Below are 16,660 nucleotides of genomic sequence, written 5' to 3'. Positions count from 1 at the left end.
TGAGGGAATTGAAGGATTAGAGGGAGGACAGCCCAAGGAAGAAACAGAAGGAGTGGAAGGATTATGGGGAAGAGGGCCAAGGAAGAAGCAGAAAGAATGCAAGGACTACAGGGAGGAGGGTACAAGGGAATAACAGAAGGAATGGAAGGACTGGAGGGAAGAGGGCCAAGGAAGGAACAGAAGGGGCTGGAGCTAGCAAGAAATATGGGAATATCTATTTAGGCATGTGAGAGTTAGAAAGAAACCAAGTAAGAAACAATGAAATTTGCTTGGAGAGATTAAAAATATAAGGTGATAACATACAAAAACAATTAAAAAATAAATCTTCTCCCTCGTATGCAACATGAAAGGGTAGGCAGTGTACTAATCTCATAAGGCAAGACAGAATAATTGGAGTAGATATGACAAGATGATAGCAACTGAAGAAGGGAAGAACTCTACAGAGAATATATTAAGGAAGGTGAAGGTACAGGGGCTGCTAAAATCTCACCTTTGATTCTCAGGATGGCCTTAAGCTGTATGGGCACTAGTTAAATTGGTGACAGAAATCTTCACCTGCTGGGAACTGTAAGCAGGTAGTGATGGCAACCATCTTCTGGCAATGTAGTGGGTTTGATTCCCTCAGTATCCATTTTCCTTCTGTGTGGTTCTGTGCAAGTCACTTAACCAGAAAGTGCTGCTTGGAAACATTTGAAAATAGGTATGTGCCTAGTAAGTTAACATGGTTAACAAATTTGTAATATAAAAAAAAAGTCTTCAAAGGTAGGAGAAGGAATAGTTCAAGGATTTTGGTACAGTGAGACAATCATTAGGTTAAGGCTCACAAGATTCTGGGAACAGAATGTGCTGCTTAAGACATTCCAGAACAGGTTCATCACAGAAAAATCCTATCAGATTATGATCCAGTCCTATGACTAAGTTACCAAGAAGGTGTCAGGAAACAGAAAATCACTGCACCTGGGGTCTATGTGGACTTCTGCAAAAGCTTTGACTTGGGACCCAGCTGTAGGCATATTGTGAAAATTAGGGTGATAGAACCAAGCAAAAAACTGTGGAGGTGAGTGGAAAATGGTTAGATGGTAGAATATGTAAAGTGCTAGTAAGGTGGAGGATTCAGGAAGAAAACCTTGTGTTCCATCATATCCTACACTGATTGGTACTAGAATCAGACCTCTTTCATTGTTTATCTCTGATGTCTCACAGAACATAAAAAACTGGATCAGACTCTGCAGAAAACATCACTGTCAGGTTTGGGGTTAGTGTTGGATTGTTCCAAATCCAGAAAGTGAAAGGGATATATATCAAATTAGCTACCTGATTTTGCACAAGTGTGGTTTACACAGAAAACAAATTACTTAAATACTATATCCATTAAAAATGTTTTACTTTTTTTTTGGAACTGAAGTACAGATACACCTGTAATGCAGTGGACTGTGCTAAATGAACCTTCTAAATATAATAACTGACTTCAAGATCATTGCACCTAGCAGGAAAGGGCAAAAGATTGAATGGCTAGTCTTTTGCCATAAGTTGCAATGAGTGGACTAATTATTCCATGACCTGGAAAGGCTGGAGGCAGGGAATGGAATGGTTCCAACCCAGAACTTCCAAGTGCATGGTGATGCATTCTGGGAATGATAATTCAGGGATATAATATGTGCTTTGGGGGTCAGAATCAAAAACCTGGAACAGGAGAAGGATATGACAGTATTTATTTAGAATGCATGAAACATCAGGGTAAATGGAGAAAAATTAGCAAGGATAAAGCAAATCTTAGACCGTATATCTAGTGGGGTGTAGCACGTAGAGCACTTCATCCTCCAGATCCTATTAGTTTTTTATGTACATATATATAGATAGATACACACACACACACACACACACACACACACACACACACACACACACACACACACACACACACACACACACACACACACACACTAATACCATGCTCACACAAACCTGGAGAAATGTCATGCAATGGTGAAATTCACTAATCATACTACTGGAAGAAAAAATAAAAGATGTACAATAAAAAAAATGCAGAGAGTGTACCAACTCAAAGAATTATTTATTGATAACTTAATTGGATTTGTCCTAAAATTTCTACATGGACTTCTTCAGAAATGCTGTGTTGATGCGATGTAATGCCTTTTTATGTCCCATTAGTCTTACTAGTGTGATCTCACAGAGTATTCTCAGTTCAAGAATGTGGCACTGGTAGACTGCTTTCCATATCCTATCACACATTCAGACCCCAAACTGTGGGCAGTAAAGTCAAAGGAGGTGGGGTTTCAATATATATTAAAGACATACACACCTCCAGGCTGGTCAAACAGTATGATGCACAGGAGACACTCCAGGTGCAGTTAACCACTATTCAGATCATAGCTAGATACCATCCCCTAAATCTGACTCAAGATGCCCAATCCGCCTATCTGGACCTCTTTGACTCTGTCAAGATTCAACCCTTTACCCTAATCCTAGCTGACCTTTTCTACCCAAACATAGACTGGAAGAACTATTCATGCCAGAACACAAATGCCCAGAGATTCTTCAATTTTGTTAATAAAAATATCTTGGAACAGCTAGTCAGTATCCCCACAAAAGGTGATAATATCTTGACTTGGTATTAACCAACATTAGTAACCACCACAGATGGACAGAATGGAGTATGAGGTGTGGGGACAGACAGAATGGGGTATGTTGTCTGGGAATAGATAGAATGGGGTATAAGGTATGAGAATGGACATGATGCAGTATGAGGTGTGAGAATGGACAGGATGGGGTATGAGGTATGGGGGATGGATGGAATTGGTTATGAGATATGGGTGATCAATGGAGTGGACTATCAGGTGTTGGGAATGCATGAAATGGAATATGAAATGAGGGCATAGACAGAATGGGGTATGAGGTGTGAGGATGGAAAGAATGGAGTATGAGATGTGGAGGATGGAGAGAATGGGATATGTGGTGTGGGGAATGGACAGGATGGGGTATAAGGTCTGGGAAATGGAATGGATGGGGTATGTGGTGTGGGGATGGACAGGATGGGGTATGTGGTGTGGGGATGGATGGAATGGGGTACATGATGTGGGGATGGACAGGATTGGGTATGTGGTGTGGGGATGGATAGGATGAGGTATGTGGTGTGGGGATGGACAGGATGGGGTATGTGGTGTAGGGATGAATGGAATAGGGCACGTGGTGTGGGGATGGACAGGATTGGGTATGTGGTGTGGGGATGGACAGGATTGGGTATGTGGTGTGGGGATGGACAGCATGGGGTATGTGGTGTAGGGATGAATGGAATGGGGTACATGATGTGGGGATGGACAGGATTGGGTATGTGGTGTGGAGATGGATAGGATGGGGTATGTGGTGTGGGGATGGACAGGATGGGGTATGTGGTGTAGGGATGAATGGAATGGGGTATGTGGTGTGGGGATGGACAGGATTGGGTATGTGGTGTGGGGATGGACAGGATTGGGTATGTGGTGTGGGGATGGACAGGATGGGGTATGTGGTGTAGGGATGAATGGAATGGGGTACGTGGTGTGGGGATGGACAGGATTGGGTATGTGGTGTGGGGATGGATAGGCTGGAGTATGTGGTGTGGGGATGGACAGGATGGGGTATGTGGTGTAGGGATGAATGGAATGGGGTACATGGTGTGGGGATGGACAGGATTGGGTATGTGGTGTGGGGATGGATAGGATGGGGTATGTGGTTAGGGGATGGACAAGATGGGCTATGAGGTGTGGGAATGGACAGGATGGGGTATGTGGTGTGGGGATGGATGGAATGGGGTATGTGATGTTGGGATGGACAGGATTGGGTATGTGGTGTGGGGATGGATAGGATGGGGTATGTGGTTAGGGGATGGACAAGATGGGCTATGAGGTGTGGGAATGGACAGGATGGGGTATGTGGTGTAGGGATGGATGGAATGGGGTACGTGATGTGGGGATGGACAGGATTGGGTATGTGGTGTGGGGATGGATAAGATGGGGTATGTAGTGTGGGATGGACAGGATGGGGTATGTGGTGTAGGGATGAATGGAATGGGGTACGTGGGTTGGGGATGGACAGGATTTGGTATGTGGTGTGGGGATGGATAGGATTGGGTATGTAGTGTGGGAATGGACATGATGGGGTATGTGGTGTAGGGATGAATGTAATGGGGTACTTGATGTGGGGATGGACAGGATTGGGTATGTGGTGTGGGGATGGACAGGATGGGATATGTGGTGTAGGGATGATAGGAATGGGGTATGTGGTGTGGGGATGGACAGGTTTGGGTATGTGGTGTGGGGATGGACAGGATGGGGTACATGGTGTGGGGATGGACAGGATTGGTTATGTGGTGGGGGATGGACAGGATGGGGTATGTGGTGTGGGAATGGACAGGATGGGGTATGTGGTGTGGGGATGAATGGAATGGGGTATGTGGTGTGGGGATGGACAGGATGGGGTATGTGGTGTGGGGATGGACAGGATGGGGTATGTGGTGTGGGGATGGACAGGATGGGGTATGTGGTGTGGGGATGAACAGGATGGGGTATGTAGTGTTGGGATGGATGGAATGAGGTACGTGGTGTAGGGATGGACAGGATTAGGTATGTGGTGTGGGGATGGACAGGATGGGATATGTAGTGTGGGGATGGACAGGATGGGGTATGTGGTGTAGGGGTGAATGGAATGGGGTATGTGGTGTGAGGATGGACAGGATTGGGTATGTGGTGTGGGGATGGACAGGATGGGGTATGTGGTGTGGGGATGGGGTATGTGGTGTGGGGATGGAGAGGATGGGGTATGTGGTGTGGGGATGGAGAGGATGGGGTATGCGATGTGGGGATGGGCAGGATGGGGTATGTGGTGTGAGGATGGACAGGATTGGGTATGTGGTGTGGGGATGGACAGGATGGGGTATGTGGTGTGGGGATGGAGAGGATGGGGTATGTGGTGTGGGGATGGAGAGGATGGGGTATGTGGTGTGGGGATAGAGAGGATGAGGTATGTGATGTGGGGATGGACAGGATGGGGCATGAGGAGAAGAGCAGAGAAGAATAAGAAGCTTGAGCCATTTTACTAGTGAAGGGAAAAGATAGCTGGTATTATGTTGGCATATAAAACTTTAAATGGGATACATGATGGGATCAGGCTGAGAAGTAGGAAGAGTCGAATACATGAATCTAGTTGAATCTAGACATAGGAAATTCTCTTCATAGCCAGGGAGGCAGGCATGTAAAATTAGCAGCTAGAATGAATAGAGCTTTTGAGACATTAAAAAAACTTGGACCATGTATAGTGAGCTGATTGAAATTGTAGAAGCAGCTGGTGTGGGCATGTTTCCTGGTATGAAGACCCACTAAAATAAGCTGTCATTTTGTAGAGCATTGTCAGCAAACACCTAATGTATGATTAAGAGCTGTAGTCAGAATTTTACTACTAGTGTGATTTTTTCCTCAACCCAGCTATTCAAATTATAAATAAAAATAACTAAATACATAAATACGTACTTGCATACACACATACATACTCAAGTCATCAAAACCTGCTAATACAAAATACCAGCATCAGTAAAGACATTCAATTAAAAAACACAAGGAAAATGTTAATGACTGATTACGTTAAGCAATTAAAATCCTTTGTGGCCAGTTATACGGGGGCAAAGTATCCTATTAAAAATGGGTTATGCAGAGATGTGTTTCTGGAACACTCTTCTCTATTACTCCGAATATTTCAAGAGCAAAAAGCATACAATTGATTTCAAGAGAAAAAAAAAAAACTTTACACAATTTGCTTAGTGTCTGAATGATTATATTTTCAAATAATGCTGTGCAATATGTACTCACTGCATTGTCGCTGCTCATCAGACCCATCTTCACAGTCCTCCTCTCCATCACAAACAAACGATGCCTGGATACATTCTTTGCTAGTCACACATTGGAACTGGTTAGAACTGCAGGTGGCAGCAGCTAAACAGAAAGATAAGTCACAGTGGAAATGAGAAATTATGTATGATAAAAATAACTATAGTTCAAAGCAGAAAACAGCTTAGAACCAACAAAACAAGAAGCAGGAATACATATTTTATAAAGTATATTTTATATTTTATAAAGTAAGGAGTCAGAAGTATTGTAAAAGAGCACTTTCGTTCTTTTATTTTACACCAAGAACTTCTTCAGATTTGACTACTGAATCAAGTTTCCACATTTAAAAACAGTACCAAACAAATCACATGTTCAAAACAACCAATCCCCAGCAACTTTCAATTAATCAATATTCAAAGAAATTTAAAGAAACAACACAACTCAAAACTAAAACCATAAGAATTTAAATGAATATATACATAACTATATAGATTACTATATACATCGAGTTGTTTGTTATATGTTTTATAAACACTGTGCTTGCAAAAAACACTTTATATTCATATTCTCATTCAGATCAGGAAATTTATCAGCGTTAAGCCTGATCTCCATACAGACTCTCTGTACTCTAATAGTACTTTGTAGTTGTCACAGAAGTCATTCATTTCAACTAGTCCAGCACAAAACATCAAAATTTGTTAAAGTTATTACACTGTAGAGAATGTCTCACCAAGGCATTACCAGTGTCCCTTTTCTAATTGCTAGTGAATGTTCGGAAATTGTGTGTGCCAGCATCCTTATAGTTTTACAAGATAGATGCAGGCACATGAATCACGTAAGCCTAAATAGACTACGCCTTTAGAACTGCAACTGCACGTCTGATTAGACAGAATTTCCATGTTTAAATCAATCAAAAATATACTTTTGGTGTTGAAAATAAAGTGGCACTGCTTACAGGTTACCGTCAATCTTTTTCTTATTGCCAGTGTGTCTTTGTAGGATGGATCTATTGCAGTTAGTTAATTTATAAGTGAACAAAGGATGATCACCTAAAATGTTAGCTAAATCCCCATTATGTAAAATAATCTTCCAGTTATTCTGCAAGATATTTCTGATGATGGTGATGTTAGTGGTAATGGGGTCTGAAAAAGCACCCCTATAGCTATTAGGCAAACTAGATTGGGGGGGGGGTCTATTTCTTTGGCCAAAGAACATAAAGTTTGACCTTTATCAAGGATTACTTTTGTCTTACCAGTATGTAACAAACAGACTTCACAAATAATGTTTGCCAGCCAATCATGTCATAGTTTCTAGCCATGAAAAAATGCTTCAGTATCTCCGTTTCTTCTGTAAAAATATCTTCATTGCTTATTAATCTGCTAAATCTTCTAAACTGTCCTTTCACCACTCCTATGTTATGTGGTGTGGATGCTGACTATGCCTGTAGCAATATGAAATTCTTTACTTGGAAGAGTGTATTCAGTTAGGCGTAGTGCTTTTCGGACTGAGGGTGTTTAAATTCCCTAATGGTTTACCACAAAAATGAAAACTTGTTTCAAGACCTGGTTAAGCTGTTTAATGAATGTGATTTATCCCTATTGAAGCTGTTGCTGCTGATTATAAAAGTAAATCAAGCAATCTTGAAATAGATATACATGTGTTGGATGACAAAATTAAAAAATATGACTACCTTCCTCAGTTTTCTGACCTGTATACAGGTATTTCAGCTAAAGTAAATTGATTAATAGCCACTATTAGTAACTGAAAGCAGAAGAAAATTAATAGAGATGTAAACGATTATCAAAGGATCATAGGCTCATAGGAGGTTATTAAGCTACCTTACCTTACAAGTCTAGGCAAGTTTTTTCCCTCTTTTAATGGTGCTATTAGTAGACCTGACTCAACATCTGCTGCCCCTGTCCAGAAGAGATGCAGGTGAAACCCCAGGGGTGAATTTGCGATTCCCCATTCAAATATCCAGATTATGCTTGAAAAGGGTCAGTGAAATGTTCTGTTTTATTAGGATTGGGCGCTTATTCCAGAGTAAGGGGAGCCTCTGGGAGATGATCCTGTCTGCCTAGCAGGTTCTGTTAATATCACTTCTCATGTTGAGGTCAATAGAGTGGGTGCAGCGAGTACCATTTGTCTTGCTAATGTGTAGCATTTCCATCAGGGCAAGGTCCACAGTTGCCCTATAGGCAAAGCAGAGATCACCCCTGTATGACACAGAGTATAATGACAGGGATTTTAATCTATCAGCATAGGACAGGTGTTGGATACCTTGAATTCTCTTAGTAAGGTACCTCTGAGGTCTCTCCAATGGTTGGAGGTGCCTGGCAAGATACATACCAAAGGGTGCATTGTACTCTGTAATTGGTCTAATAAGGGAGAAGTACAGGGGGTAATAACCTTTTTTTTCTGGAGGCAATGCCCTTATTGATGAGATGGGCAATGTAGAAGGCTTTCCTAGCCACTGTGGAAACATGATGGTCAAAGTAGAGGTTGCTGTCAATCTGGGTGCTCAGATCTCTTACCACAGTATGGATACTTAAGGTGGTGTTGTTAATGTGGTACTTTGCAGGGACGTCTCCTTTGCCTAAGGGGATGATGATGATGATGCACTTTTTAGCATTAACTTGAACCCATGACTTTGGCACCAATCGTTGGTTTGAGTAAGATCTTCCTGGAGGGTGTCAGTATCACTAGGGGATTCCGTGATCGCACCCAGTTTGCAGTCATCTGAAAACTTTGTTAGCCATGCACCCTTTGTTTTGGCTCGTAGTTCTGAAAATTAAATTCCAGTCAATAGGGTCCCCTAGCAGCAAGCCCTTTGGTACTCCACTGGTTACTGCTCTGGAGGTGGATGAAGAGTCCCCTATTTTATCTGTGTGTGTTCTACTGGTGAACCAGTTTGCAACCCACTTGACTATATACCTTTTTGCTTTCAGTTGGGTAAGTTTATCAATGATACCTGAGTGGAATGGTGTTTAAGGCCTTCGCTAGTTTTAAATAGGCAGTATGCACAGTTTTGCCTGTCTCAAAAAAGTCTACCAAGTTTAGTAGGCATGATCTCCCTTTGACAAAACCAAACTGGGATGAGTCTAGTATTTTGAGGTCTCCTGTATCCTTGTTGATAAGGTCTATGATGATTCTCTCCATGGCCTTGCATATGAGGGTGGTCATACTTATGAGTCTGTAATTCCTGGGGTCAGCAGAAGAACCCCACTTTGTGGAGGGGGATGACAGTGGCAGTTTTCCAATCTGTAGGAACATACCCAGTGCTTAGACTGTGGTTAAAGAGGGTACTCAGAGTAACAGCTAACTCTTGCCTTGAGCAATTTAGGACAAAGCCCCATAGAGACTTTGTTTTTAGCCGCCTTGGAAAGGGCATTAAGGACCTGTACCAAATAGATTTCTTGGGGGGGGAGATGTAGGAGAGATGTTTTGTGGTATATTGGGCAGAGACGGGGGGGGGGAGTTCTCACTGAACCTATCTACCAGCATGTTAGCAATATCACCAGGTTCAGTATATGTTGTACCATTTACAACAAGTTCTGTACACATCTGAGATTTTCCTTTGAGATTGCGGACAGAGCCAAAGAATGCCATATGGTTACCCTTGGCTAGGGTAGCCAATATGGATTGGTAGTCGGCTTTGGATTTTTTTTCACTAGGTGTCTTATTTGCTTATTTAGGTCTTTGAGTTTGGAGACCATCTCCTACTGCTTTTAGACTGCAGTTTCTTTCTCCTGTTATACAGCCTGTTTATGGCGGATAGCCATCAAGCAGGTTTTTCTTGCATGAGGAACTTACATTTATCATGTCAAGTACAGCTGAGTCAATGCAGCTGTGAAGGTGTTTGTACAAGGCTTTGGTATAAACCTCGGCATAGGTATCCTTGCCATCAGTAGGGGTAGGGGCTATGATCATCTTGTAAGAAATTATAGTTTGCTTTGGATAAATTTTTTAGTCTAGTTCCAGCTTGGGGAGGGTCAGACACTATTGTTACTTCAAGTGTGTATGACCTGTGGTCAGATCTCACTAGAGATGACTGTACACTTGGGGTGGTGCAATGTTCACTCATGTTTGTTAAGTACTAGGTCCAGAATGTCTGAACCCCTATTGGTACAAGGCGTTAAAGTGTATAAAGCTCAAGAATCTCTAGGCGAGTGCATCAGTGCAGGTGTAGTTAGATCATTTTATTAATGGGTAGTTGCAGTCTGCCAAGCCTGCGAGTTTGGTGGTATATTGAGGGACTCCAGGAGGACCAGGTAGGTATTGTGGGTGTCCTGGTTCATAGATGTGGTTCTATAACTTGTGATAATTTGAAGGGGAGTTTTACCTAAACAGACTTGTACTTGGAGTAGTTTTAGGTACGCATTTAGTTTTATCAATCTGGAGGAGTATTTGTCTTTAATAAAAATTGATAGGTACAGCTTACCCATTAAAAGGGAATAAGGGAAAAAAACAGGACTTTGGTCTCAAACAAAATACTGAGAGACTACCAGCTAGTAAGTGTGTACATACACATATTCCGAGCACCTCAAATCATTTTCCTGATTCTGGAAATAGCCCTCAGAATCTGCTCCCTGTTCTTTCAACTACCCCTTTTTTAGGACATCCACCAGTAAAGAGAAACAATCTGAAATGGGACAACAAAGGGAGAAAATCGGGCAGGGGAAGAGGCAGAAACAAAAGAAGACATTGAACCATTGTACAGAAATTCTAAACCTAAGTACATTTAGTTTGGAAGAACAACACATTTCAGTATTATCAAAAGGATTTTCATTTCCGTAAGGCATAGATTGGTTTTAAGCTATATCTTAGGAAGTTGAACCTTCATTATGTTTTACATGATGTTTCTCAGTTCATTTCTAAGAACACTTGCTTTATCAAAAAAAGCACATATAATCCCTTGCTTCATGGCAACCTGCAAGTGTTCCATGATTCTTATGAAGAGGATTTGAGAAAGAGTTTCGGTAAAAAAAAAAAGAAATATAATCTTCCACTTGAAGAGAGACTGGCCCTTAAGAAACAATCTAATAACATGGAAATAAGGGTCATGAAGGTGGATAAAGGTGGCATGGTCACTGTTATGGACAGTGACAAATATAATACTGCCATATTCAAAATGCTCCAAGATAATACTACTTATGAGGAAATTAAAGTGTGTGACATCAAGAAACATTTTTCAACTATTGATCGGCAGCTGAATAACATTCATTCAAGGGAATATCAGTCAAGAAACCTTTACATTTTTACAAGTCCAGCTACCAAAGAGGGCAAGAATATTTGGAATTCCCAAAGTTCATAAAAATCAATTAAATCCTCCACTTAGACTGGTAGTGGCTGCTGACAATTATAAGACTGAAACTATCTCCATTCATCTTAACTATATTCTGAACCCTATAGTACATAAATCAGAGTTTTATCTCAAGGACTATTGACATCTGCTAGAACTTTTGAAAGATATACTACAGACACCTACTGAAAAATATTCATTTGGATATATGGATGCAACCTCCTTGTATATGTGCATTGATCACAGGATCACAGGAGGTTACTAGGCTATCGACCTGGAGGTCATTTCAAGCCTAGCTATTTACTCCCAATGTAATACCGTACATACTCTAGTCAATACCCAGGATTGTATTTATTAATGACTGCCCATGTCTAGAAGGGTTGTGGGCACTATACCCGATAAGAATTTAGAGGACAGGAGACAGGCATTGAATTCATTAGGAAGTATCTATTGAGGTTCACTGATTTCAGTAGTACCTTGATTAACACAATGTGCTTCTTACTTAAGATCATTCTCAATAATGATTTCAGTAATACCTTGATTAACACAATGAGCTTCTTACTTCTCATGGGTTCATAGGTTCATAGGTAGGTACTAGGCTATCTGCCCGAGGGCATTTATAAGCCTAACCAGAGTGTGTCGGCTTTTGCCTCCCCATTGATTAATTAACTGATCCTCTGTCAAGAAGAGCCAATGAAGTGATCCCAGGGGTGTATTTTCTGTTACCCATCCACTCGTCAAGGTTTCTCTTGAAGAGTGTTAGTGAGGGGCTCTGCCTGATGTAATTTGGAATTTTGTTCCAAAGCATGGGGAGTCTCTGTGACAGGAATCTATCCCTCCAGCATGTTCTATTTATTGTTGTGTTGAGGTTTAGCTCACTAGAGCACATGGCTCGCAGTGACTTGGATTTCTTTAGGTGGAGCATGTCCATCAATTCTGAGTTGGACATGGCTTTGTAAGTCAGGCAGAGATCACCTCTGAGTAAGCAATATACCACTGAGTACAGCCAAGGTTTTTCAGTCAGGACACATGTTTGAGACCAGTAATCCTCTTGGTGAGGTACTTTTGTGGTCTTTCCAACTGTTGGAAGTGTCTTTTGAGGTACATCCCAAATGGGGCATTGTACTCTATGATGGGTCTAATGAGTGACGAGTAGAGGGGCACTATAACCTCTTTATTTCTAGATGCAAACCCTTTAGTAATTAGATGGGCCACATAGAAGGATTTCCTAACTACTTTGGCAATATGATTGTCAAAGGAGAGATTACTATCTACCTGGGTCCCCAGATCTCTTATTACCTCTTCTGTATTAAGGGGGCTGCCACCTATGTGGTAATTCGTGGGTGTTTTCTTTTTCCCAAACAGGATGACTATGCATTTTTTGGCATTTAGCTTGAGGCCATGACTTTGACACCAGGTGTCCGTCTCAGTAAGGCCCTTTTGGAGGATGTCCATGTCAGCCGGAGAGTCAGTTATGGCTCCCAGTTTGCAGTCATCGGCAAACTTGGTTAGCCATAGCCCTCATGTGTTTGCCTGTACTTCTGAGAAGTATATGCCGAACAGTAGTGGTCCCAGGACCAAGCCTTGCGGGACACCACTTGTGACTGGTTTAGAGTCAGACCTGGAGCACACTATTGTTACTGTGTGAATTCTGTCTGTAAGCCAGTTGGCAACCCATCTCGTGACGTAGGGGTTTATTATGTTCAGGGTGGAGAGTTTTTCTGTAATACCTGAGTGGGGAATGGTGCCGAAAGCCTTGGCGAGGTCAAGGTAGGCTGTGTGAACCTCCTTTCCCTCATCTATGGCTTTGGTGACTGTCTCAAAGAAGTCAACCAGGTTTAGTAGGCATGATCTGCCGTTAACAAAGCCGAATTGGGTCGGGTTAAGTGTTTGGAAGTTCCCAATGTCTTTGTTAATGAGTTCCATGATGATGCGCTCCATAGCCTTGCAGACCAGGCTAGTCAGGCTTATGGGGCGATAGTTACCAGGGTAAGTTATGGCCCCTCTTTTGTGGAGAGGAATAACCGTTGCTGTGCACCATTCTATGGGCAGGTAGCCTGTGGAGAGGCTGAGGTTGAACAGCGTGTTTAGGTGGGGAGTTAGTTTGTTCTGTAGTTCGTGCAAGATGCAGCCTTGGACACCATCTGGTCCCATTGACACTGTGTTTTTGGCTTTTGAAAGGGCTGTTTTCACCTGTGCGTCTGTGATTTTTGGGACACTGCACTTTTCCGGTATTGTTGTGGGCCCTTTTGGAGGTGAGAGGGGGGTGAAGTTTGCACTGAATCTATCTGCCAGGATGTTGGCAATATCAGTATGTTCAGTATATTTTGTGCTATTTTGCACTAGTTCAGTGCATATCTACGAGTTGCCACTTAGATTCTTAACATAGCTAAAGAAGGCTTTGTGGTTATCTTTTGAATTCTTGGCTATTTTTCTTTCAAAGTTAGCCTTGAATGATTTCATGAGGGACCTCAGTTTCTTACTGATACTGATCAGGGATGTCTTTCCTTCTTGGGATTTGCTTTTTTTCTGAAATAGTTTCCTCCTTCTATTGTATAGCATGTTTATTGCAGGGGTCCACCAAACTGGTTTCCTTCTCTTAGAGAAGTGAGTCTTGGTTTTGCTAGGGATGGCACGATCCTTGTAGGTGTTCATAGAGTGCATTTGTAAAGGTTTCTGCATCTTGTGCAGCATTATCCTTTAGCGTGGGGGCTGTGAAATTCTCGATAATGATTTCAGTAATACCTTGATTTACACAGTGAGCTTCTTACGTCAGATCATTCTCGATAATGATTTCAGTAAAACCTTGATTAACACAGTGAGCTTCTTACTTGATATAATTTTCGATAATGATTTCAGTTATACCTTGATTAACACAGTGAGCTTCTTACTTGATATAATTTTTGATAATGATTTCAGTAATACCTTGATTAACACAGTGAGCTTCTTACGTAAGATCATTCTCGATAATGATTTCAGTCATACCTTGATTAACACAGTGAGCTTCTTACTTGATATCATTCTCGATAATGATTTCAGTAAAACCTTGATTAACACAGTGAGCTTCTTACTTGATATCATTTTCAATAATGATTTCAGTAATACCTTGATTAACACAGTGAGCTTCTTACTTAAGATCATTCTCGATAATGATTTCAGTAAAACCTTGATTAACACAGTGAGCTTCTTACTTGATATCATTTGCGATAATGATTTCAGTAATACCTTGATTAACACAGTGAGCTTCTTACTTAAGATCATTCTTGATAATGATCTCAGTAAACCTTGATTTACACAGTGAGCTTCTTACTTGATATCATTCTCGATAATGATTTCAGTAAAACCCTGATTAACACAGTGAGCTTCTTACTTGAGATCATTCTCAATAATGATTTCAGTAATACCTTAACACAGTGAGCTTCTTACTTGAGGTCATTCTTGATAATAACATTTTTTTCTTTTGCTGGAAAACACTGCAAACAGAAATCCAGGGTTGCTATAGTGGCAAGGGTTGCCCCTATTTTTGCCAACCTATTCATGTTGTGCTGGGAGCAAAAATACTTTAAATTCCACAGTTTATTCCAAAAAGTGGCATGTTATAGGAGGTTTATTGATGACCCCTTTTATTGTATGGATGGGCTCTGAAAGTGAATTTGGTGAACTACTAGAATGGTTCGATTTCAGCACCTCCATTTTGAAATTTACAACCAGTGGTTTTGGAAGATGCATTAATTCTTTGGATATCAATCTATCTTTTGATCCATGTGACTATCATATCGAAAGTAAGATGTACAGAAATTACACCTTTGTAAATAATTATTTACACAGTCATAGTCAGCATCTATACCACATGAAAAAAGGAGTGGTGAAAGGACAATTTATAAGACTTAATAGATTAACAAGCAATGAAGAGACTTTTTACGGAAGAAATGGAGATACTGAAAGTTTTTTTCATGGCTAGAGGCTATGATAATGATTGGCTGGCGAGCATTATTCATGAAATCTATTTGTTACATACTGGTAAGGCAAAACCAATCCTGGATAAAGGTCAAACTTTATGTTCTTTGGCCAGAGAAGACACACACCCCCAAATCTAGTTTGCCTATTGGCTGTAGGGGTGCTTTTTCACTCTCCATTACCATTGACATCATCATTAGAAATATCCTACAGAATGACTGGAAGATTATTTTAGGTAATGGGGATTCAGCTAAGATTCTAGGTGGTCATCGTTTGTTCACTTATAAATAAACTAATTAGATTAGATCCATCCTAGAAAGACACACTGGCCCTAAGAAAATGAATCACGGTACCGCTGGGACTTTTAAATGCGGCAACTGTACACAGTGGCACTTTATTTCCAACACCACAAGTATTTTTTGAGTGACTTAAACATGGAAATTCTATCTAACTAGAGTTACAGTTGCAGTTCTAAATGTGTAGTCTATTTAGCCTTATGTGATTTGTGTATCTTGCTTCTATCTTGGTAAAACTATAAAGAAGCTGGCATGCAGAATTTATGAACATTCACTAGCAATTAGAAAAGGGGGCACTGGCAATGCCTTGGTGAGACATTCTCTACAGTGTAATAACTTTAACAAATTTTGATTTATTTTGTGCTGGGCTCTGTTGAAATGAATGACTTCTGTGGCAACTACAAAGTACTATTAGAGTGCAGAGAGTCTGTATGGCAGATCAGGCTTAACGCTGATAAATTCCTTGCTCTGAACAAGAGTGTGAATATAAAATGTTTTGCAGGCACAGACTTTATAAAACATCAAACAGCTCTTGATGTATATAGCAATGTATATAGTTGTGTATATATTCATTTAAATTTTTATAGTTTTAATTTTTAGTTGTGTTGTTTCTTTGCATTTCTCTGAACATTGATTAAGTGAAGTTGGCTGGGTATTGGTTGTTTTGAACATGTGATTTGTTTGGTACTGTTTTTAAATGTGGAAACTTGATTCATTAGTCAAGCCTGAAGAAGTTCTTGGTGTAAAATAAAAGAAAGAAAGTGCTCATTTACAATACTGTCGACTCCTTAAGTGTTACTTTATAGAACATTTTTCCAGCAACTGTAGTTCATTTCTCAATTAGCAGAGCGTGCAAAAAAGATTATTTTTTTTAATTTTTGTTTTCTATCATTTTTAATTTTTGATGTTTAATGACATACTCAACTAGAGGAATGATAACTCATGCCCCAAGTTAATTTAAAAGTTCAAGTTTAATGGCCCAGACAGCCTAACTGGTGTTTGATGCACATAATTAAGAAAAATGCTGATAAAATCCATACAAGTCATGTTAAGTAAAATGTTAGCATTTTTACATAGACCCAAATTATGTCAGTAGAATTTAGTGGCACCAATTTAGAAATGAAGAGGGCAAATCATACCCCAAAATGTTTACAGTAACAACCCAGACCAGCACTCTGTGTGAAATCCTAGACAGAGTCGTAATGGTGCTCATTCAGAATGGCATA

General features: G+C 40.7%; 1 protein-coding gene across 1 annotated transcript in view; it reads right to left on the bottom strand.

Moving 5' to 3' along the window:
• LOC122788060 (low-density lipoprotein receptor-related protein 2-like) overlaps positions 1-16,660 on the bottom strand; it is a 1,238,079-nt gene that overhangs the window by 1,160,147 nt on the left and 61,272 nt on the right. Inside the window, exon 3 of the mRNA XM_044054982.1 lies at positions 5,862-5,984. Within this exon, the coding sequence (XP_043910917.1) occupies positions 5,862-5,984 (123 nt within the window). The remainder of the gene's footprint in view (positions 1-5,861; positions 5,985-16,660) is intronic.

Source organism: Protopterus annectens, chromosome 13.part0 (genome assembly GCF_019279795.1).
Source record: "Protopterus annectens isolate FY-2018-M chromosome 13.part0, PAN1.0, whole genome shotgun sequence".
Classification (NCBI taxonomy): Eukaryota; Metazoa; Chordata; order Ceratodontiformes; family Protopteridae; genus Protopterus; species Protopterus annectens.
This window is presented reverse-complemented; position numbering and strand designations above follow the sequence as displayed.